The sequence below is a fragment of the Camelina sativa genome, chromosome 17 (assembly GCF_030686135.1).
Source record: "Camelina sativa cultivar CO46 ecotype springtype chromosome 17, ASM3068613v1".
NCBI classification, from domain to species: domain Eukaryota; kingdom Viridiplantae; phylum Streptophyta; class Magnoliopsida; order Brassicales; family Brassicaceae; genus Camelina; species Camelina sativa.
Genome location: NC_141896.1, coordinates 39,973,819 through 39,995,043, shown reverse-complemented (window position 1 = coordinate 39,995,043; position 21,225 = coordinate 39,973,819). Strand labels below are relative to the sequence as shown.

At 36.8% G+C, this 21,225-nt stretch overlaps 3 protein-coding genes, 2 long non-coding RNA genes and 1 pseudogene across 5 annotated transcripts; 5 read left to right on the top strand and 1 right to left on the bottom strand.

The window, feature by feature from the left end:
• Positions 1 to 59: 59 nt before the first annotated feature.
• On the top strand, positions 60 to 7,122 carry LOC104760049 (histone acetyltransferase HAC4-like). Its single transcript, XM_087496028.1, has 15 exons — positions 60 to 286; positions 523 to 663; positions 793 to 1,148; positions 1,238 to 3,402; positions 3,496 to 3,792; positions 3,896 to 4,174; positions 4,306 to 4,434; positions 4,551 to 4,751; positions 4,836 to 4,978; positions 5,076 to 5,388; positions 5,491 to 5,630; positions 5,724 to 5,802; positions 5,902 to 6,306; positions 6,415 to 6,623; positions 6,742 to 7,122. The coding sequence occupies exons 2-15, from the start codon at positions 560 to 562 to the stop codon at positions 6,851 to 6,853; spliced, it is 4,932 nt and encodes a 1,643-aa protein (XP_087352154.1). The 5' UTR covers positions 60 to 286; positions 523 to 559; the 3' UTR covers positions 6,854 to 7,122.
• Positions 7,054 to 7,865, bottom strand: LOC147924932 (uncharacterized). The gene is made up of 2 exons (XR_015587184.1): positions 7,570 to 7,865; positions 7,054 to 7,434 (listed from the first exon to the last, which is right to left on the bottom strand). It is a non-coding gene; the product is annotated as an uncharacterized LOC147924932 (long non-coding RNA).
• Positions 7,866 to 8,144: 279 nt separating this feature from the next.
• LOC104760048 (uncharacterized) lies at positions 8,145 to 10,474 on the top strand. The gene is made up of 6 exons (XM_010482899.3): positions 8,145 to 8,725; positions 8,870 to 9,008; positions 9,124 to 9,384; positions 9,469 to 9,550; positions 9,710 to 9,897; positions 10,016 to 10,474. The coding sequence occupies exons 1-6, from the start codon at positions 8,487 to 8,489 to the stop codon at positions 10,295 to 10,297; spliced, it is 1,191 nt and encodes a 396-aa protein (XP_010481201.2). The 5' UTR covers positions 8,145 to 8,486; the 3' UTR covers positions 10,298 to 10,474.
• A 954-nt stretch (positions 10,475 to 11,428) lies between these two features.
• On the top strand, positions 11,429 to 16,361 carry LOC147924931 (uncharacterized). The gene is made up of 4 exons (XR_015587183.1): positions 11,429 to 11,491; positions 11,724 to 11,780; positions 11,878 to 12,208; positions 16,115 to 16,361. It is a non-coding gene; the product is annotated as an uncharacterized LOC147924931 (long non-coding RNA).
• Positions 12,228 to 16,033, top strand: LOC104758890 (uncharacterized). The gene is made up of 9 exons (XM_087496027.1): positions 12,228 to 13,429; positions 13,518 to 13,721; positions 13,791 to 13,880; positions 13,963 to 14,070; positions 14,151 to 14,402; positions 14,483 to 14,521; positions 14,610 to 14,909; positions 15,006 to 15,524; positions 15,602 to 16,033. Exons 1-9 carry the CDS (start codon positions 12,413 to 12,415, stop codon positions 15,875 to 15,877), a joined length of 2,805 nt encoding a protein of 934 aa, XP_087352153.1. The 5' UTR covers positions 12,228 to 12,412; the 3' UTR covers positions 15,878 to 16,033.
• A 4,201-nt stretch (positions 16,362 to 20,562) lies between the features above and the next one.
• Positions 20,563 to 21,153, top strand: LOC109129989 (F-box protein At2g40925 pseudogene; annotated as a pseudogene).
• The last annotated feature ends 72 nt before the right edge of the window (positions 21,154 to 21,225 follow it).

Here is a 21,225-nt window from a genome sequence, read left to right as displayed (position 1 = left end):
GTTTTGGTTTCCCTAGTCAAACTAAGTTTATTTATAACCTTTTTTTTTGTAAGCTAAATAAATAAAGGGTATTTGGATATAAAGACAAAAACCCAAAACTCCTCTTTATGCGTCCATTGTTCCCGTCACCATCGCACGTGTGTGTACTAACAGCATCGTCGTCGTCATCATCATTAGCTCATCGACGAGAACCGATTCCATCCTTGTAGGGTTGGGTCGTCTCTCGCGCGCTCGAACCCCTTAATTTGTTTTATTTTGCTTTCTGACAATCAGCCAAACTGCTCAGGTTTATTAGGGTTTTTTCATCCCTTCTTTGTCGTTTGTTTTTTTACTTCTCAATGTCTACGTTAGGGTTGGTTTGATTCGATTCTCTCTCTACCTATAGCTCTTAAAAGGTTTTGACTTGGCTAGCTAGATAGGCGAGTTAGTTAGTTAGTAAGTTTATATTTCATAATAATTATAATGGCATATAATAATTGGGATGGTCCTTGTTTAATTTTTGCACTTTTTGTGTGTGTTCAGGTCAATTAAAGAAGGCTTCACATGCTCTGTTGAAACGATGAATAATAATGTTTCTCAGAGCACTGTTGCCGTTCCGGCTCCTAATGTTTGTCCTGTGCAAGAGAAGACTCGCAAGTATCGGAATATTACACGAGCAAAGATGTAAGACATCTTCGTCTCTCTCTCTCTCTCTCTTTCTCTTGTTTTTATTTCTTGTTTAATTATATTTTGATTTTTTCTAATTAAACCATGATTGATTTGATTGATTGCTCCTCATCCTCTACTCTACAGTTATTCTTTCTTAGTACGCAAGATAACATCTGCAGCAGGGACTAATGCAGTCACGGACCACCAAAAGACTTTGGCTGTTACGTTAGAGAATTTGATCTTTAAGGACGCCAAAACATGGAAGGACTACACCAATCCTAATACTCTTGAAGCCCGCATTTATAAACATTTGGGACTCAATTTTAGACCTGCTGCCGCTACTACTAGTACTACTCCATGTAGTTCTGTTGCCATGATGATGAATGCTACTCCAAGTCCTCATTCTCTTGGCATGATGAACGGAGGTGCTCTCGGTACTTGTACCAGCACTACTTTCCAACCCGGAAGCATGCCACCGCAAATTAATTGCACCAGTGGAGGTAACTTTCAGTATTCTAAGCGTGGACTTATTTTGATCTCTCTGTATGTCTATTTATTTATTTTGACTCTTAATTAAAAAAAAAAACAGTTTCTGCAGGATTTTCTATTGGACCTGACATGCAGATGCATCAATACTCTGCGGGTGCAAGTAACTTTAATCAGCAGATGATGGATATGTATAGGCCTAATGTGAACCTGTTTACTTCTGGGATGTCTACTCCTCTCATGACTGGCGGCGTAGGATTTAGCAGGAACTATGTGCCACTTCCTAATGGACCCATTACTTCTCAAGACCTCCTCAACGCTACGCACTTGTCAACTCTGTCTCAACCTTTTCTGCAACCTCTTGATCAGTCACACATGCATGATGGAATATACTCATCAATGAGCAACGCTGGTTCTTTCGGGCCAAGTAATCCCTCTCTGTATCCATATCCCTATCCCTGTGGAGTTGTTACGTCATCTGGCTCTATGGCAGTTTCTCAGAATTCAGTTCCGTGGAACCCCAATCCTATGCTTCAGGGAGTTGACGCCACCGTCACAAGTAATCACTCAAACCTGCAAGGAATGCAACAAACTCCATTGCCAAAACGTCAGCTACATCATCCGCTGTGGAATAATAATCAAGATGAATTGGCTCAGGCGAGTCAACAAGTCTTAAGTCATGGGTTTCACCCGCAAGCTCGTGATATTGATCCCCAATTAGGACAACATCCCCAAAAGATTTACCCTGTTCAACTCCAGAAGCAAGATCCTTTACTTGACAAGGATGCTTATCTGACTCAGCAAGCTATGGGTACTTTGGCTGCTGCTCCTGTCATTACTGGACCAAGCTTGGATTCATACAAAGAAGAAGCTCTTCACAGAGAGGCTACTACAAATGGGTTCAAACCGTCCAAGTTGCAGTGCCAACGGACTGCTGTTAAAGACCACTATGTTGGCGCTCAAATTGCTCCTGTCATTAATACACCAAGCTTGGATTCATACAAAGAAGAAGCTCTTCACATAAGGGCTACAACAAATGGATTCAAACCGTCCAAGTTGCAGTGCCAACAGGCTGCTGTTAAAGACCACTATATTGGTCCTCAAAGTGCACCTGTCCATGGTAGTTGTCAGATGAATTCTCCTCCATCTTTCCAACCACATCCTCAACAAAAGCAGGCGGCATCATCAGTCCCGGTTCAGAGGCAGCAGCCTTCTCTACAGAAATCAACAGGGATATCGGAAAACAATTATAATGGACAGAGAGAAGAGACTGGGGTAAAGTTAAGTCAAAGTACTCCGATGCAGCCTGAACCTGTTCATCCTTTCTCATCTCCCGTACCGCCTAGTAACACAGTTGAGAGGAAACGTCTTGATGATGGAAACGGTACATTAAGTAAAGAGGTAAACGGGGATTGTGGTCAAACGTATTTGAACGAGAGGCGGTGGCTTACGTATATGTTACATGTACGTAAATGCAAGGCAAGAAAAGGTAAGTGTGTGAGCAAGTTTTGCTTCGAAGCCAAAAAGATGTGGAAACATATAAGCTGCTGCAAGGTCCCTGATTGCACATACAGATATTGTCTTCCAACTCGGAAATTGCTTCATCACTACAATGAGTGCGGGAAAAAATCGTGCCCTCTCTGTGGACCTGTCAAAAGCTACTATGAAAAGAACAAAGACACAAGTGTACCGCTCCGTAAAGCTAAGTGCTCAAAACGCCAACCCAAGAAATCCTCAACATCCAAGAAGCCAAATAAAAAAAGAGTTGCTGAAGCTTCAACTGTTGATGCTGATCTGAAACCCTCAATGAAGCGCCTGAAATTACAGCGACCACCCTCCCAAAATGCCACTCCCGAGACAGGATGTGCTGTTGTTGTCTGTAAACCTGATCCCTCAATGAGTATGCCTATGGATAAAGATGCTTTGAAACCTGACAAAACTGATCAGGTTATGCCTATGGACATGGATGTTCCTAAAACTTGTGGGATTCCCGTTACCCGGGAGCTGGAGAAGCTTGTTTCTGAAGATACTCCCAAGGGTAAAGATTGTGGTGTGTTTACAAAGGATGAAAAAACTAGTTGCTTACTGGAACAAGCAAAACCCAAATGTATGAAGAATGAAGTAATAAGCGCATCAAAGGAACAGAATGTGAAACAGTCTGTGGACGTTGCGAATGCTTCTAAAATGGAAATCTCCTCACTCGTTGAGTTATTCACTCCAGAGCAAGTAAAGGGGCATATCCGCAGTCTTCGTCAGTGGGTAGGCCAGGTAAACACTCACATTCTAAAACTTGAGTTTCTTCTCTTGTTCTGTTGGTGCATTCTCTTTTGCTCTAAAGTAACTAAATTTCTTTCTTTTCAGAGTAAAACGAAGGCAGAAAAAAACAAAGCAATGGGGTGCTCCATGTCTGTGAATTCTTGCCAGTTGTGTGCTGTTGAGAGGCTTGTATTCGAGCCAATACCTATTTACTGCTCGCCGTGTGGTGTACGCATCAAGAAAAATGCCTTGCACTATAGTGTTGCGGCTGGCGAGTCAAAGCATTGTGTCTGTGCACCTTGCTACAATGAAGCGCGCGAAAACTTGGTTTCTCTTGATGGAACTTGTATACCGAAAGCAAAGCTTGAGAAAAAGAAAAATGATGAACAAGTTGGAGAAGGGGTATGTATATGCCTCATACTTTTATGATTACTAAAATTTGCTTCTTATTATTATTATTTTTTTTTTTGTATCCTCGTCTGAACCAATGGTTTTATATGTGCAGTGGGTTCAATGTGACAAGTGTGAAGCATGGCAGCATCAAATTTGTGCATTGTTCAACAGCCGAAGAAATCATGGCGAAGCCACCAAGTACACTTGCCCTAATTGCTATATACAAGAGGTGGAACGAGGCGAAAGAAGACCATTACCACCCAGTGCCATTCCAGGGGCAAACAAATTACCAGTTACTGCTCTTAGCAACCATATAGAGGAGCGCTTATTCAAAAAGTTGAAGGAGGAAAGACAAGAGAGGGCTAGTCTTCAAGGAAAAAGTTTCCAGGAGGTGATCTCTCTTACTCTATAACGACTCTTGTCTAATCTGAACTGAAGGCATCCTATATATATTCCTTATGCCGCTTTAATTATGTCCAAGTTATATTTACAAAACAATTACCTTCATTATTGATATGTCAGGTCCCTGGAGCGGAATCACTTACTGTCAGAGTTGTGGCATCGGTTGACAGAGTATTAGAAGTAAAGGAACGTTTCCTTGAGATTTTCCGAGAAGATAATTATCCTTCTGAATTCCCTTATAAGTCCAAGGTAACAATGTGTTCATTGATTGCTTCTTATTCATTTTTTTATGATGCTTGTTTGGCACTTACAGATCTCTCTCTCTCTCTCTCTCTCTCTCTATGTTCTTTCTATATATATTTCAGGTCATTTTGTTGTTTCAGAAGATTGAGAATGTAGAAGTATGCTTATTTGGCATGTTCGTCCAAGAATTTGGAACAAAATCTGGACCTCCAAATCAGCGGCGGGTCTACCTTTCGTATCTGGACTCAGTTAAGTATTTCAGACCTGAGGTTCGAACAGTGTCCGGAGAAGCCCTTCGCACGTTTGTGTACCATGAAATTCTGGTAAGCCACTTTTCCTCTGTTCCCACAGCTTCTTTTAGGTTTCATGTTTTGCTTCACGAGCCTTATATTGTTCCCATTTTGCAGATTGGCTACCTAGATTATTGTAAGAAACGTGGTTTTACAAGCTGCTATATCTGGGCATGCCCTCCACTTAAGGGTGAAGATTACATTCTTTATTGTCATCCTGAAATCCAGAAGACGCCGAAGACTGATAAACTAAGGGAATGGTATGAGAGACCTGACCGTTTTGTTTTTATTACTTGTTTGTCAAGTTTTATGTAGATTTTGTTGTTGGCACTTACCACATTCCTACCTTTTCATCAGGTATTTAGCAATGTTAAGGAAAGCTTCAAAAGAAGGTGTGGTCGTCGAATGCACAAACCTCTACGATCATTTCTTTGTCCAGTCTGGCGAATGCAGAGCTACTGTGACTGCTGCAAGGTTGCCATATTTTGATGGAGACTACTGGCCAGGTGCTGCTGAGGATTTGATACGTCAAATGAGCCAAGAAGATGATGGTACGAATTTAAACAGAAAAGGATCTACCAAAAATGTCATATCGAAAAGAGCCCTTAGAGCTTTTGGCCAGTTGGACCTTTCTGCTAATGCCTCAAAGGATCGACTGATGATGCAAAAAGTAACCTTCTCATTCTCTATATATGCCCACTAATGATGATCATGCTTCCTCTAGTTTCGTCTGTAGCTCATGTTTTTTATTAATTTGTTCTGTTTTGTGTAGCTCGGTGAGACCATTTGTCCGATGAAGGAAGATTTTATAATGGTGCATTTGCAACATTGCTGCAAGCATTGTACCACTCTCATGGTATCTGGAAACCGGTGGGTGTGCAATCAGTGCAAGAATTTTCAGATATGTGACAAGTAAGATCTCATCATCTATATATATGATCACACGCATTCAGGTTATCTAGTACTTGAAACTGTTCAATTAAACCACTGTCTTTCAACCCGCAGGTGTAATGAAGTGGAACAGAACCGCATAGATAAAGAGAGACACCCGATTAATCAGAAAGAGAAACACTCGTTGTTTCCTGTAAGTTTCTTTAGTGGTTAGAGCTTTAAATTAAGGTTTCATTCTCTCTTTTTCTTTTTCTGTGTATCTTTGAAACTAACAAGGTGTGGATCTTTGCAGGTGGTCATCGAAGACGTTCCCGTAGAGATTAAGGACAAAGATGACAACCTCGAGAGCGAGTTCTTTGATAATAGACAAGCTTTCCTGAATCTTTGCCAAGGAAACAACTATCAGTACGACACTCTAAGGCGGGCGAAACATTCCTCTATGATGATTCTCTATCATCTTCATAACCCTACTGCCCCTGCATTTGCGACGTTTTGCTCCAACTGCCAACAAGAAATTGAAAGCTCTCAGGGATGGCACTGTGAAGTTTGTCCAAGCTATGATGTCTGCAGTGCCTGTTACTCCAAGGCCCCTACCAACCATGAACATAAACTGATAAGTCGTTCATCTTCTGCGGATACTAGTGTTGTACAACACACGGGGAAATCTAATCACAGTTATCTAGCCAATCTGGAGAAGGTATTTTCTTATTAAGCCATTAATTACTTATATTATTTAGACTGTTTCTGTGTGTGTGTAGCTGCTAGAAACAGAGCAAATGAATCTCGGTTTGTTGGTATTTTTCAGTTTAAAGAAGTGCTGGTACATGCAACTGCATGCCGCTCTAAAACACTGTGCCAGTATCAAGGTTGTCGTATGATGAAGAATCTCTTCAGACATTGTTTGGCATGTAAGGCTGGTTTTGCAGATTGCCCATATTGTATGAGATTTTGGATTACCGTCAAGAACCATGCCCGCAGTTGTAGAGATTCCCAGTGCACTGTCCCTAAGTGCAGGTACATTATACAGAGAGAGAGAGAGAGAGATTTTCACATGCTTTTACACTTGTTTTTTATATATATAATTTATATTATAGATGGCTAACTCGTCTGGTTTTTTCATTGTAATTAACAGGGATTTGAGAGCGAATTTTAGTAGGCAGCAGCAGCAGTCAGACAAAAGGCGTAGAGCTGCTGTAATGGAGATGATGCGGGAAAGGGCCGCTGAAGCCACCCGCACTGGCTGACTAACATAATTGTGTAAATTAAAGGAAGACTATGAAGCCAAAGGAGGAGTTTAAATTTTTACGTCTCTTCAGGAGCTGCTTACTATAGGTTATGATTAGAGGAGGTAGATAGGATTGGGAAGGAAGTTATACATATATGCCAAATATTAACTTGTAGTAGGTCGCGGTGGATCTTTTCTATAATTTCTCTTTCAGCATTCTTTAGATTGATTCTTTTGTAAATAACTAAAGGAATTTGTCAATATATTTCTCTCATTGGATCCTATAAAGATGGTTTCTTGTCTTTTGAGTTTACCATTCTTCTTCACTGCAAAAGAAAAAAACAAAGATGATCATATATGAAGCAGCAGCAGTTACCGTCTTTTTATCTCTGGCATATATATACTTGGCTAGTCTTTTTTACTAGTGCAAAAAAAAAAAAAAAGAAAGGCCAGCTTCAAATAAAATTAGTTGAAATGATTTCTGTCAGAATCAACTGATTGAGTTGGTGTACACCACCTGCCTGCAAGTGGCTGTTAACTTTATATATGGTAAAACTCTCTCAACATTCATCAGTTTCATAACAGCCTTAGGAGTTGCCTCTGCATATCACAAACAAAAACAGCACCTGCTTAGATCAACATTTTGCAGCAAAAAAAAAACTCTTTGGAAAAGATGAAAAACATAACCATGAGAATCATAAATTGGTTGTTGGGATCACATAAAAGTTAACTCACTTCAAGCTTGTTGTTCACGGCTTCTAGAAAAGCAGAGGACTCCATCTCATTATTGGTCTGTTGTAGTTAACTGCTGATCCTGGAGACGGCTCTGCAGGAATACAGTTTTGGCCAGGATGCACTTGGTAATTAAGATTTTCTTGTAATCAAACCAAAAGGCTAACAAGCTAAGTAGAGAAACTAACTCTGAAAGAGTCTCATGAGTAACAGCAATCCATATGTCTACGTACACCCTTATGGTTAATGTCTCGTAACATTTGTTGTTTTCGATATTAATGGGCTTAATTAGATAATCTAACTCAAAATTCAAGAGACTACACTAATATATTTGTTTCTTGTGGTCACAGCTGACAGTGGAGATGATGTGCTATATAGTAAAGACACCAATCGATATGAAAGCTGGCCCCTCATAATAAAATTATTTGTCTCTTTGTGGATTTCTCCACAAAATAAGCTTATTACAAGTCTTGTGATCGTGATTGTCACAGAATCAATAGAATCAATTAATGGTTGCCTTATGGCCCTTATCCATTTGAGAATATCAAGATAATTCTGTGACACACTTCATTTCTACCATATATTATTTTACATGAATTACAACGACAGATTCTTTCAATTTTCATTTTATGTGGCTTGTCTCAGTTTATGGTTCTCTAAATCACACAAATATAGTCTGACCTGTCAAATAGGTTGGTCATGTTCTTGTATTATAAATCACCCATTTTATTAGAAAGAGCACAAAGAGGGCAAGATTATAAGAATACAAAAAAGGGGTCAAAAGAGAATAATAATTAAAAATTTGAGGGTTAAACCAAAAATACAAAAAATAAAGAGAAGAGAGTAAAGCAGAGTGAATCCGGTGAAGCCGGCCGTTGCCTTGCCCTGCCCGCAAGTGCAACTGGAAACACACGCCACCGATGATTATGAATGAATTTGAGTTCGAAATCTCAAACATCGTAGCGTACAGATTTGGGATTTCGATGAAGATCTTACCCAACTGGGCTTTGTCTTTCTTCTCCGACCAACTTTCCCGCCGAGATGGTTATATCTTCTTTTCCTCGAAATTTCGCTTCTTCAGTTCTTCTTCTTCTTCTTCTCTTTCTTCTAGTTCTTCGCCTACCGACCCAGTTTCTCATGCCGTGAACTCTCAATCAAGGTAAACAAAAGGTTTGATTTTTTAGCTTAAAGTGTGTTGCTTTCAAACTTTGAAGGAGAATGGTTCTCTAATCTTTAGGCTTTTTTTATGTGTGTATTGCTTTCATTGAGCTGTTTCTGATACGAGTTTTACTCTTATATCCAGACTAGTTTCTGATGAAGATTTGAAATTTCTTATCGAAAAATTGGAGGAAAGAAATGAGTCTGATGATGAGAGATGGGAACATGTTATTCACAGAAGCAACGATCGCATTTCTTACACTGCTAAACGCTCCAAACCTAAAGTAGTACTTGGCTCATATCATTTTCTATATATCTTCTTCACTTTGTTGTCATTTTGGCTCTTTTATTCTGATTAATGAGTAATGAATAAAGCCTTAAGCTCTTTTCTTTTCTTAGGATGGTGGTCCTATGAAGTACCTAAGTGTCACGGTCTTTGAGGACTGCTCTGCAGAGATTTTGAGGGACTTTTACATGGACAATTATTATAGGAAACAATGGGACAAGACTGTGGTTGATCATGAGCAGTTGCAGGTTGACACTAGTACCGGAATCGAGATTGGTCGCACGGTTAAAAAGTTTCCTTTGTTGACATCAAGAGAGTACCTACTAGCTTGGAGACTGTGGCAAGGAAAGGACAAATTCTACTGTTTCACTAAGGTAAAAAATCAACTGAAATTTCTCTATCTGTCACAATTTGTTGTTGCTTCGTAACTTAATGTTTTGCTCTTTGGTTATTATTAGGAATGTGATCGCAATATGTTACCACGACAGAAGAAGTACGTACGTGTGAGCTATTTTAGATCTGGTTGGCGAATCAGGCAAGGCAAGTGGTTTTCTTATTCACCTAAAATTTCTGATCAATGTTGTTTGAATTCTATGTAATCAGACATCGAGTGATCTTAGTGAGTACGGTGTTTGTATTGTCCTCATTTCCAATTTTTGATACCTAACTAACTACTGCTGACCTTAACACTTGCTGCAGTTCCCGGAAGAAATGCTTGTGAGATCAAAATGTTTCACCAGGAGAATGCTGGATTAAATGTTGAGATGGCGAAGCTCGCCTTCTCAAAAGGCATATGGAGTTACACTTGTAAGATGGATAATGCACTTTATAAATACAGTCAGGGAACCCAAGGACCCATCTTATCTGCTGTCACCTTAATAAAAAAGGTGAGGTTCATATTAAGTATCTGTCCTGTAAGCTGGAATTCAATCAGTGTCCTGAATCCGAATGTGCATGAAGCAACCGATTTGGTCTTCACTGACATGGCTGTTGTTCCTGCTGCAGGTTCCATCAGAGTTAGAAACTCAGACAGATGATGTCACAGTCTCCATGGGAACAAGTAGTGGTGAAGAAGTGTTGACTCATGTTGTAGCCAAACACAGAAAAATATTGAGAAAACCATCAAAGAAACTGATAGCAAAAGGTCTGGTACTTGTGGGTGGTGCAATCTGCTTGTCTCGTGGTCATTCTGCCTTGGGTGCTAAAGTTGCATTGGCTTACCTATTGACGAAGCTGAACAAACATGGAACTTCTCTGAAGCAGACCAGCCAGAACACTATGATTTAAGTAAATATCTCCTTATCATTTGGGTTGGAGAACGGCTCTCTGACCACATGGAATTCTGGTATATTTAAGTAAATATCTCCTTATCATTGCAATGTAAAGCTCACGTTATAAACAGACCAACCTAAGGTTATATTTCTTGTAACTGTCTCTATAAGGTCTTTTTATCCATTTTCAAAAGTTAGAACTGCTTTCTGGCGGCTCTAGAACGTTCATGGCCTTTGGAGGAGGATGTGCAGGAGCAGAGTTGATAGCCATATTATATTTCTTCATTATTATCTAGTCGTCGTCACAACCTATGACTTCTCTTTGATTGAAAAACCGGATATCATTCGAGCACCAGTATTTCGGTACTCATTAGTATTTCTAGATCTCTCCGAGTGTGTTGGTGCGGGATTCAGCACACTACAACAAATATGTACATTGATAGCAGACGGATATAGCTCATTTTCCGTCACTGCTATGAAAGATGAGATTTTTTTTCGCTTACTTTTTAATAGCATCTTATTAACGCTATGATAGGAAAATTATGTAGCGGGAAACAAAAGTGACTTTTGTCCGCCAATACTTAGTGAAATTATTCACTTAATCGCCAAATAAAAAAAAAACCCAAAAACTCGACACACTCTCTCTCTCTCTCTCGTTACAACCTAAGCTCAACCTAAGAAGATTTCTTCTTCTAAATTCTCTGTGTGTGCTCAAATTCTTCTAAATTTCTTATCAATTCTTCAGTTTTATCGCCGTTTGTGAAAAGCCCCAATTTCGCCGTTTGTGAAAAGCCCCAATTTCGCCCTAAATCTCCATATCCATCGCAATTGATAGCTCGAATCCATTTTTGAGGCATGTCTTTCTTCTTCCTCCTAATTTCGTTATTTGTTTCGATTATTTGTGATTTCAAACAGCTTTTGATTTCGATAAGGGTCAGATTTAGTTATCTGTTTTGTTAGGGTTCGATTTATCTAGATTTATTTCGTTATCTGTTTTTTAGGGTTCGATTATTTACAGATTTTGAGAATGTGGAGTTTCGAATCCATCTGTTTTGTTAGGGTTCGATTATTTACAGATTTGACTCAAAAATAGCTTTTGGATTTGAGTATTTGCGCCTTCATAAACTGAACGATTTTTTTTTTTCCCAAGTGTTGGTGATTGAAATGTTGGGGAACTGAAGCTTCTCATTTCTCTGTACTCACACAACAGGTTAGTATCACTCAACCAATAGTTAAACATTATTATTACACACGAATATTGGTGATTGCTATGTTTTGTCCTTTGAGTCTGATTCGTATAAATAGTGATTAGATTAGTGAGATTTTACACAGTTAGATATTGGTTTAAGAGCATCTGTATGTGTCTGAAGTAGTGCAGTATTGTCTGAATTGTTGCTTAATGTGAGCTTTGTATAATATGTATCTCTATTTTATCTATAAAGGTTAAAATTTATATTATAACATATAATGTTGGACAAGGCATGGGTGCATCTATGCAGGTAAGGAATTATATTTCATAATTAGGTTTTATTTTGGGTTTGGATACTTTAAGATGTTCTTTTAGTTATGATTTTTTTCTTTAATTATCCATTGAAGAGCTGATCCTGGTTATAAAAGTGGAGCTTGGAAATTTGTAAGGGATGTGTCTGCGGCTTTAGGTGACATAGAAATGATAATATGTCCTTGTAAAGACTGTCGTAATGTAGTACGACAGTTAAACAGTGTTGTGGTTGAGCATCTTGTAATAAGAGGGATGGATGAGGCATACAAGGTGCATAGTGATTGGTATCATCATGGAGATGTGAAGTCAGTAGATGAATTTCAAAGTAAACCAACTCAGTGGAATGAGGAAGTTTTTGAGTTATATAAAGCTGCTGAATTTTTTGATCAAGAGTTGGCTTTTAGAGGTGACTTAGCTGACCAACCTGTGGGCGACTTAAGTGAGATTGCAGAGGGTGAGGACCAACAAGAGGATGAGTTCCTTGCAAAGATCCGGGATGCTGAAACCCCACTATACCCTAGCTGTTCAAACCACAGCAAGTTATCGGCTATTGTGACTTTGTTTAGGATTAAGACACATAATGGCTGGTCGGATAAGAGCTTCAATGAACTGCTTCAGACATTGCCAAGCATGTTGCCAGATGGTAATGTCTTTCACACATCATTGTATGATGTCAAGAAATTTTTAAAGAGCTTTCATATGGGATATGAAAAGATCGACGCATGTGTTAATGATTGCTGCCTCTTCAGAAAGAAGTTAAAGAAGCTTGATAAATGTCCCAAATGTAATGCTTCACGGTGGAAGACTAATAAGCGGACTAATGAGGTAAAGAAAGGTGTCCCACAGAAAGTATTAAGATATTTTCCAATTATACCAAGGCTGAAGAGAATGTTCAGATCAGAGGACATGGCTAAGGACTTACGGTGGCATTACACTAACAAGAGCACTGATGGAAAACTTCGACATCCAGTAGATTCTGTTACATGGGCTCAGATGAATGAGAAGTATCCTTCATTTGCAGCTGAAGAAAGGAACATACGGCTTGGGCTGTCCACAGATAGATTTAATCCATTCAACATGAAGAATAGTAATTATAGTAGCTGGCCTGTGCTATTGGTAAACTACAATTTGCCTCCTCACCTTTGTATGAAGAAGGAGAATATAATGTTGACATTATTGATTCCTGGTCCACAACAACCAGGTAATAATATTGATGTCTACCTAGAACCTCTTATTGAGGATTTGAATCATCTGTGGAAGAATGGAGAGCTAACGTATGATGCTTTTAGTAAAAGTACATTTACTCTAAAGGCAATGCTTCTCTGGACCATTAGTGATTTTCCTGCGTATGGAAATCTTGCTGGTTGTAAAGTAAAAGGTAAAATGGGATGTCCTATGTGTGGGAAAAATACTGATAGTATGTGGTTGAAGTTTAGCAGGAAACATGTCTACATGTGTCATAGAAAAGGTTTGGCTCCAACACACAGATATAGGGAAAAGAAGACTTGGTTTGATGGAAAAGTTGAGCATAGGAGAAAGTCAAGAATTTTAACTGGTCATGAAGTTCATCAGAATCTGAAAAACTTCCAAAATGATTTCGGAAATGTGAGTCCAGATCTTAAAACACTTCTCTGGAGATCTGTTCAGGTAACAAGAATTTTTTTTTGTTTTTAAAAAGTCTCTCAATTGAACATGTTTACTTTTATAGTTATGGTGTGAGTGTAAGTGAATGCAGGCAAGGTTTGAGCTTGATGAAGATTGGCAAAGGATATCTGTGATTCACCAGATGGGACATTTGTGGCGATCACACAAGTCTGTCACGGTGAAGGCTATAAATTTGGCTGCAAATAACCAAGAGAGGATGAATTTGAGACCACCAAATATTGGTCCTGTTGATTGGCAAAAATTTGTCAAACTCAAAACTAGTGCTGCATTTAAGGTAATTACTTGTGATTATAATTGTTTAGTAGTTGATTGGTGATTAGTAATTAACATGTTTCATTATTAGGCCGTGAGTGAGAAATATAAAGCAAAAAGAAAGAATCAGATACCTCACACCACTAGTCGTAAAGGGATCAGCAGACTAACAGAAGAAATGGCAAGCATATATACTACAACTATGTTGTTTATTATTATACATAGTGCTTGTACTGTTACTGAAATTTTGTTTTCTGGAACAGAAAGCTGAAAGTGAAGATCCTTCCAGCGTGACAAGACTAGATGTTTGGATCAAGTCTCGCACCAAAAAGGATGGTACACCAGTAGATACGAATGCAGCTGATTTGATTGTAAGTCTGAATAGAGTTGTACACCAGTAAATAGTGTGTTATCGACTAGTAAAACCTGAAACTGTCTTTATGTTTTTCAGCAAAAAGCAGCTGAAATTGGTGGAAGTGATGCTCCAGCATTTTTAACAAATCCAGATGAAGATCACCTCGCCAAGCTTTTAGGACCTGACAATTCTGGTAGGCTGAGGGCAATGGGTAGAGGCATGAGTAAGACCAAATTAGCTTGTTTACAAATGCAGAGCAAGTGTATGGCTGAAATGGAAGAGCGGCAAGTAAAATTAGTAAAACAGGTCAATGCCTTGGAAAGTGAACTTGGCAGAATCAAGAATCAGGTTAGATACTTAAGAGTTCTCTACTATTCATCAGCCAGTTAGAGTAATATAAATTGATGTTATTTTTGTTTATGTTACAGAGACCAGAAGCTGAAATGGATGAAAACTCAGCTGCAAGAGTAACATATTCTTACTTCTTTTCATATCAGCTAAGTGATTCTTCTTAGTGTCGTTTATGATTCTTAGTTGCTCATGAAATTGTTGCAGAGTGTAAACAAAAGAGCACATCCTAAGTGTGTGTTTGTTGATTGGTCTGACATTGATGAAAATGTTGGTGAGGGTCGGATTCTTTCTTCTGATCCGGATGACATAGTGAATGACTGTCGTCTTGGCCCTTATGATCTCAAAGTGTTAGTTGAAGCTGCATATAAACCAGATGCATTTCTATGGAGACCTGCACAAAAGATCTTTCATATGAAAGAAGCTGTTGGACATATAATCGCATGGCCAACTGATAAGTGTAGACTGGTAGACAACAACATCCAAATGGAAGACATTGCCCCTATGGTATTTATAATTTCTAGCAATGTGTTAGCAATGTATTACCCCTGTCTATAATGCTAATTAATTATATTGGATTTGTTTACTGATTGTGTTTAACAGGGTATACAAGGAAACAAATGTAAACTATTGGATTTGTCTAAGGGTGACGTCATTGTTGCTGAGGGGCGTTGGGAGACACAAGAACCAAGTGCGTTGGTTAACGGAATTCCTCTTGGACCAAAAGCAGTTAAAGTATTTGTGGATTCAGTAAAGCAGCCTGATACATCACTATGGAGACCTACAGCTGAAATGTCATTTCTTGAGGACTGTTTGATGGCTTACGTATCTTGGCCCCTGAGTAAGGTTGATTTTGAAAATCCCTCAACTCCAACTGGTCAGAATGCTACATCACATGCTTCTTTGTCTGCATCAAAGGCCAAGTCTGCAGCCACAGCTTCTAAGTCTGCTACAGAGTCCAAAACTTCAGCAACAGCTTCAAAGGCTGCATCGCAGGCCAAATCTGCATCTATGTCTTCTAAGTCTGCATCTGGTTCTGAGTCTCCTGTTGATGATGCAACGGGTCCAATATCACCAATAAAGAATACTTTACCATCACAGTCTCCTCTCAGGAAGTCTCCAGTAAGTGTTTTCATATGTTATGAAGTTGTTTTTGTTAATTATATGATGACTGATGGTTTATATTGTAAACATGGCAGCGCATTAATAAAGTTATTTCCAAGGAGAATAAGAAGTGCAAGTTGATGGATTTAACTGAAAAGAATAGGGTTGTGGCTGAAGGACGATGGGGAACAAATGATCCAGAACATAAGGTTCACTTTACTCGCTTGGGTTCTAATGCAGTTAAAGTGTGGATAGATGTTGTGAAGGTGAAAAATGTAAAAGTTTGGAGGCCATCCGATGAAATAGAGATTATTGAAGATGCACTTAGCTCCTGCATTGCTTGGCCAGAGAACAAGGTCATTATGTCTTAAACTGATGGTTTTATTGTGTAATGTTAAGTACTTGAGATTGCTTGTTTATTTTGGATGTTCTTGAGACTTTGATGGTAAACTGATGTTCTTGAGACTTTTGTTATGTATTTTGGATCTGAGACGTTTATTAATCAGATTTTATGAGATTTTATAAAACAGGTTATGTGTGCTATAATCACATATCAGAAAATGCTATAAAAGTACAGGTAAACGTTATGATAAAAGAATATACCATAGCACAGTAAACAAGATAAAACAGCATTTCGCAACAGCTATATTAGATATGTATAACATAGCACGAAAAATTAAATATTGTATAAATTTTTGCAAAATTATAATCTTGATAATACAGCAGTTTATTAGAGCTATGCTATAAAACTATAACATAGCACGAAAAAACAAATGTTGTATAAATTTTTTCAAAATTATGATCTTGATAATATAGCAATTTCTTAAAGCTATGTTATATTTTTATAACATAGCATACGTAATAAGTGCTATTGTATATGGGGTACATATAATAACAGTGCCCTAAAACAGCGCTCATGAAAACGCTATCAAAGACCTATGATAGCGTTTTTCTCTGGTTAACAATGTGCATATTTGTTGTAGTGGCACCCCCGACATACCGAGCTAAACCAAAAATACTAATTGATTAGTTAACCGGGAAACCAGTTAAGGGCTTGATTAGGTCAACAAGAAGTCAATTAGGACGAAGTGTAGCCTTGAAGAAGAAGAAACCGACTTCTACTTCGGCACGGCGGCCGATTCAAGCAATAACGCAGTTTTCCATATTTTACTTTGTCTGATAAGGAAAGTTAATATATTATACAATCTATGTTCATATATAAATAAGGGGAGATTTCTCCATTGTAAGGCATCCAGAATCGAATACAATATTTGAGTTCTCCTCTTGTTCTTAGCAATAAACCCTAATTTCTTTGAGTTCAATTCCTTTACTTCTAATTTCAAAGCTTATATCTACTTTTTAGAGAGATTACCCTATTGAATTTGTTTCCCCTCATAAACAAATTCATTGTGGAAACCTAGTTTCTACAGAGTGAGTGATGGGAATCTATCAAAGCGTACCTGTTTAATCCCCATACAAGTCTTTGAGTCTACATATATGGATGACATGATTGTTCACAACTTGTGAATTTGTCTCCATGTTTTAATAATTCTCACTACTAAATATTTGATCATGCCTCTTTAAAAATCTTAATAGTTTGTGGTGACTTCGGAAACATTAGCAATGCTAATCGAATCATAGATAATTAAATCAACCTATAACTTATCCATTTTTTGTTTTTAATATAGTTTTGATTCTAAGAAAATATTTGAAAAAAGTATATATGTATTTATTGTTATCAAAAAGCCAAAAGATACTTTGCTTTTTTCCTTTTCTTTTAATGTGTGATATTTTTCCCTTCTATACAACAAATTATTTTGTGTAGGAGATTGTGAAAAAGAATTGATTAACGTGTATCAATATTTCTTTTGATTTTCTGTTGTGATGATTTTGAACTAGTTAATGTATCTTTTGTAAAACGAAGTTAAAAAAGACAAGTTCATGTTTCCAATACAGTTCGAAACAAGGATGTGAAGCAGATTTGGAATGATACCTAACCAATTGCGCCAGCTCATATATTTTTGTTGGCAAAACCTTCAGATTTCATAATTTGTGCGATTGAGTCTAACTGGATTCAGCAGATTGAGTTTGAAAAAAATCTGAATATTTTTGTTAGACTGGATTCAGATTTAGTTCCAACCAAAAAGCCTATAGTATTATTATTAAATTAATCTTGACAAAAATTATTCTTTACAAGATTAATTTTTGTTGGACATTTCTTCAAACGTTGATTTAAAATAATTTTTAATTAGTAATATTATGGTTTAGAAAAAAGTATCTTCTAAACAACGAAAAAAAATGGATTGAATCGATTAGACGATTCAAATTTCCTTTTGATAAGGTAGGTGAGACAGACATGAGATCAGTTCAAAAATTGAAACTTGGCTTTGATTACATTTACATATATGTAATCATCTAATCATCTAAATTTAGCTACTTGGCTTTGATTACATTTACATATATGTAATCATCTAATCATCTAAATTTAGCTACTTCATTTAGAGTTGCCATTGAATATTGGTGTAAATGGTAGATTTTAACTTTTAAGTTTGATTTGTTATATGATCGATAACTTTATAATGACTTTGCTATCAAATCTTGTCTTATATACATGTGACATTTGAATGTGGGTGGAAATTGATTAAGAACAACAACCATATACAATAATCCATTGGGCAAAAAAAGTTCAAGTGATATAATAATACATGGTATAGAGAACTGAACCGTACATATTACATCCTATACATTTGGTTGCAACTGCTTACATGCTTTTAATTTTGATTCAAGAATTATAACATTTGGAAAAAATGGTAAAATGATTTAACTAGAATACATCACCAAACTTATGCAGATTAACCCAACTGCTTTAGCCAGTAGGAAAAGACGATAAAAGGATCCGTATGTACTACGTCGTTTTGTCAAAAGAGGAAGAACACAAATAAATTAGATTTTAATCCGCGGTACACCGCAGAACTATATTTTTTTTAAGAAAAAAAGAAAAATGTAATTTAATAAATAGATTACTTTTATATATAATGGTTTGCATATTTTAAATGTATATTCTTTATTATTTATACATTAGTTAATTTACAATTACTATTTTTGAGGTTTACGGTATACCCCGAGACATTTGTTTACATAATCTTAATTTAATTAATTTAATTGGATATGATTAATATTCTAATATTGATGGTGTTAACAAAATAATAAATTAAAATTTAACTCATGTTCTAGCGTTTTATTAATAATATTTTAAATTTATACTAATATTACTATAACCGTTTTGAAATATAACCCTGTTTTATGGGATTTTTAACCTTAAAGATTCATAATATTTTAATTTTTATTAAATTTAAACATAGAAATAATCATATTTAATATTTTTTGCAATGGTGTTAAAATATAAAAAGGGTAAACCAAGTGAAAGACAGAAAATATTATATGAGAATTCTGATAAAATAATATTACTGTAAAAATGATATAAGTGTTAAATTTTCTCTTGAAAAGACATTATACCAATGTTGACAAAAAAAAAAAGACATTATACCAATGGATTAATTAGGCGTACCCAGTTTTCATTGCTTTTTTAATGTATAAATAACCCTTTTAAGTGATAATTATCTTTTTCTTGTTAGTACACTAATGGCATTTGATGAAAAATTTACAAAAAAATAATCAAGTAAACTTGCAAGTGTTGTGGAGTTAATTAGTAAAGTAGAAACCAAAACTTAATTATGTTGATATGATAAGCAAAACAATATACATTAGGATGAAAATATAGTCATGATCAGTAGGATTCATGTTTGAAAGCAGAGAACTTATTTACAACGAAAAATAAACAACATCAAATGCAAGAAAAAAAATTAAAGAAAACATACAGCTATTTCGATCGATTTTGCTAAGATTTTTTTACTGGTTGTAGGTAGTTTGGTGCATTTTCGTTTAGCTAGTAAGGGGTTATTTATAGTGTTTTAAAGATGATAGAACTAAGTGTGATATGAAACTCAGAATAAATTGGTGAGCAAGCAAGAAATCTTTAAAATTATTGTAGATATATTTTAGGAATATGATGTTAAATGTAAAGATTGTATAAGTATAAACCAAAAATGATTTAGGAAATTAGAAATTAATTTAGTAGAGATATTTTAGGAGTCATTGATATTGTAACTATATTAATTTAAGATTTGATTTCAATTTTGCAATTTTATAGCTATATTTTAGTAAATTTTATTTAATAATTTTGGTAAAACTAATTAGTTTCTATAAAAACATTTCGAATTTATGTATAACAATTAAACCGAAATTTATGGTATATGCTCCTCTAACAATTAAACTGAATTTATGTATAACAATTAATTTCTATTAAAAAAAGAATTTAACTAAATATTAGATATTAAATATTAAATGCTTGTAAATAGATACCAACTTCAAGATTTATTTGCTAAATGTCTCCAAAAATGTATATATAAAGTAAACCCTAAATGCTTGATTTCTTATTGCGCTACTCTTTGTCGAGATAGTTGTTGTACGATGGGTTTGTCGCTGATTCAACGGGAAAGGAAGACGAGAAGAAGAAGAAACGAGGCACACGACATTCCACTGGATGTGGTGATTGAGAAGATTGCTTACCCTGATGAGTTTTAAGTGCCTCTCAAAGCTTTTTTCGTCGCTCCTCTGCTCCAAATATTTCAGCAGCCTTTTCCTTACGGCCCAATCCTGACCACGTCCTCATCTACATCTTTTTAGCAGATCTCTACAAGGACCGTAAAAATGTAATCCTATCTTCGGCTCCAGACACTACTAAACCGTCGTCTTAGGTCTTAGCTTCCTATGTTGTTGACCGCAATCTGACCATCCCACGGATGGGAGGGTACATCTCGCAGTGCTACACCTTCTGGAGAAAAGCGCGAATCTATAACCCTGCCACCAGAAAACTTTTCACCTTACCCGCCGTAAAATCCAGCATCATACCTCCCGGAGTAATTAAGAAAATCGTCTACTACTATTTAACGACCAGTACAAAGTAATCTGCTCAATTGCGCCAAACCTAACGACCATGCCAGAGCATTGGGTCTTTGTCCTAACACCTCAAGGAGGTTCCTGGAAAAAGGTGGCTCCAACCCCATCAGACTTGATCTGTCCCTACATCCCGGTCCATCGAGGACAGTCTGTCAATGGGGATATATATTACCTGGCTTTGACTGACATGCATAATTTTGTGCTTGTGAGTTTCGACGTGAATCTTATAGAGTATGGTGGAAAACTTACTGTTCTTGACTCTACCCAGCTAAGAGACAAGGGTATGGTGGTTTTATGGATTCTGCAAGATGCCGGAAACAAGGAATGATCCAAAAAGACTCTGGTTTTGCATCCTTGTCAGCTGCAATTAGTCAACAATAATAACATTGTATTCCACGTAAACGGTACTACTCAAAGTGGCAAGGTTGTTTTGATACCACAGGATTTGCTTTCTCCCTTTCACATTCTTTGTTATGATCTACAAAGAAATGATATGAGAAAGATTGAAATCAAAGGTATACCGGGCCACTGGTTTAGGAAGAAGAAAAAAATTAGACGTTTTGACGTGATGTTCATGGATCAGAGTGAGAGCGTCATCCATCTTGATCTTCTTGGAGACTTTAATTAATCCTATCCTATCTACCTCTAACTAAATAACGTATGCTTTTTTGTGTGTTTACATTAAGAAAACAACTGATTA

Excerpts from the sequence above, each read along its gene's own strand:
- LOC104760049 (XM_087496028.1), top strand. The coding sequence starts at position 560 with ATGAATAATAATGTTTCTCAGAGCACTGTTGCCGTTCCGGCTCCTAAT. Across the intron at positions 4,435-4,550 it reads AATTCCCTTATAAGTCCAAG|GTCATTTTGTTGTTTCAGAA; the intron begins GTAACAATGTGT and ends TATATATTTCAG. Across the intron at positions 6,307-6,414 it reads ATCTAGCCAATCTGGAGAAG|TTTAAAGAAGTGCTGGTACA; the intron begins GTATTTTCTTAT and ends GGTATTTTTCAG.
- LOC104760048 (XM_010482899.3), top strand. The coding sequence starts at position 8,487 with ATGATTATGAATGAATTTGAGTTCGAAATCTCAAACATCGTAGCGTAC. Across the intron at positions 9,385-9,468 it reads AATTCTACTGTTTCACTAAG|GAATGTGATCGCAATATGTT; the intron begins GTAAAAAATCAA and ends GGTTATTATTAG. Across the intron at positions 9,898-10,015 it reads CTGTCACCTTAATAAAAAAG|GTTCCATCAGAGTTAGAAAC; the intron begins GTGAGGTTCATA and ends TTCCTGCTGCAG.
- LOC104758890 (XM_087496027.1), top strand. The coding sequence starts at position 12,413 with ATGTTGCCAGATGGTAATGTCTTTCACACATCATTGTATGATGTCAAG. Across the intron at positions 13,430-13,517 it reads TTCTCTGGAGATCTGTTCAG|GCAAGGTTTGAGCTTGATGA; the intron begins GTAACAAGAATT and ends AAGTGAATGCAG. Across the intron at positions 13,881-13,962 it reads GCAGACTAACAGAAGAAATG|AAAGCTGAAAGTGAAGATCC; the intron begins GCAAGCATATAT and ends TTTCTGGAACAG.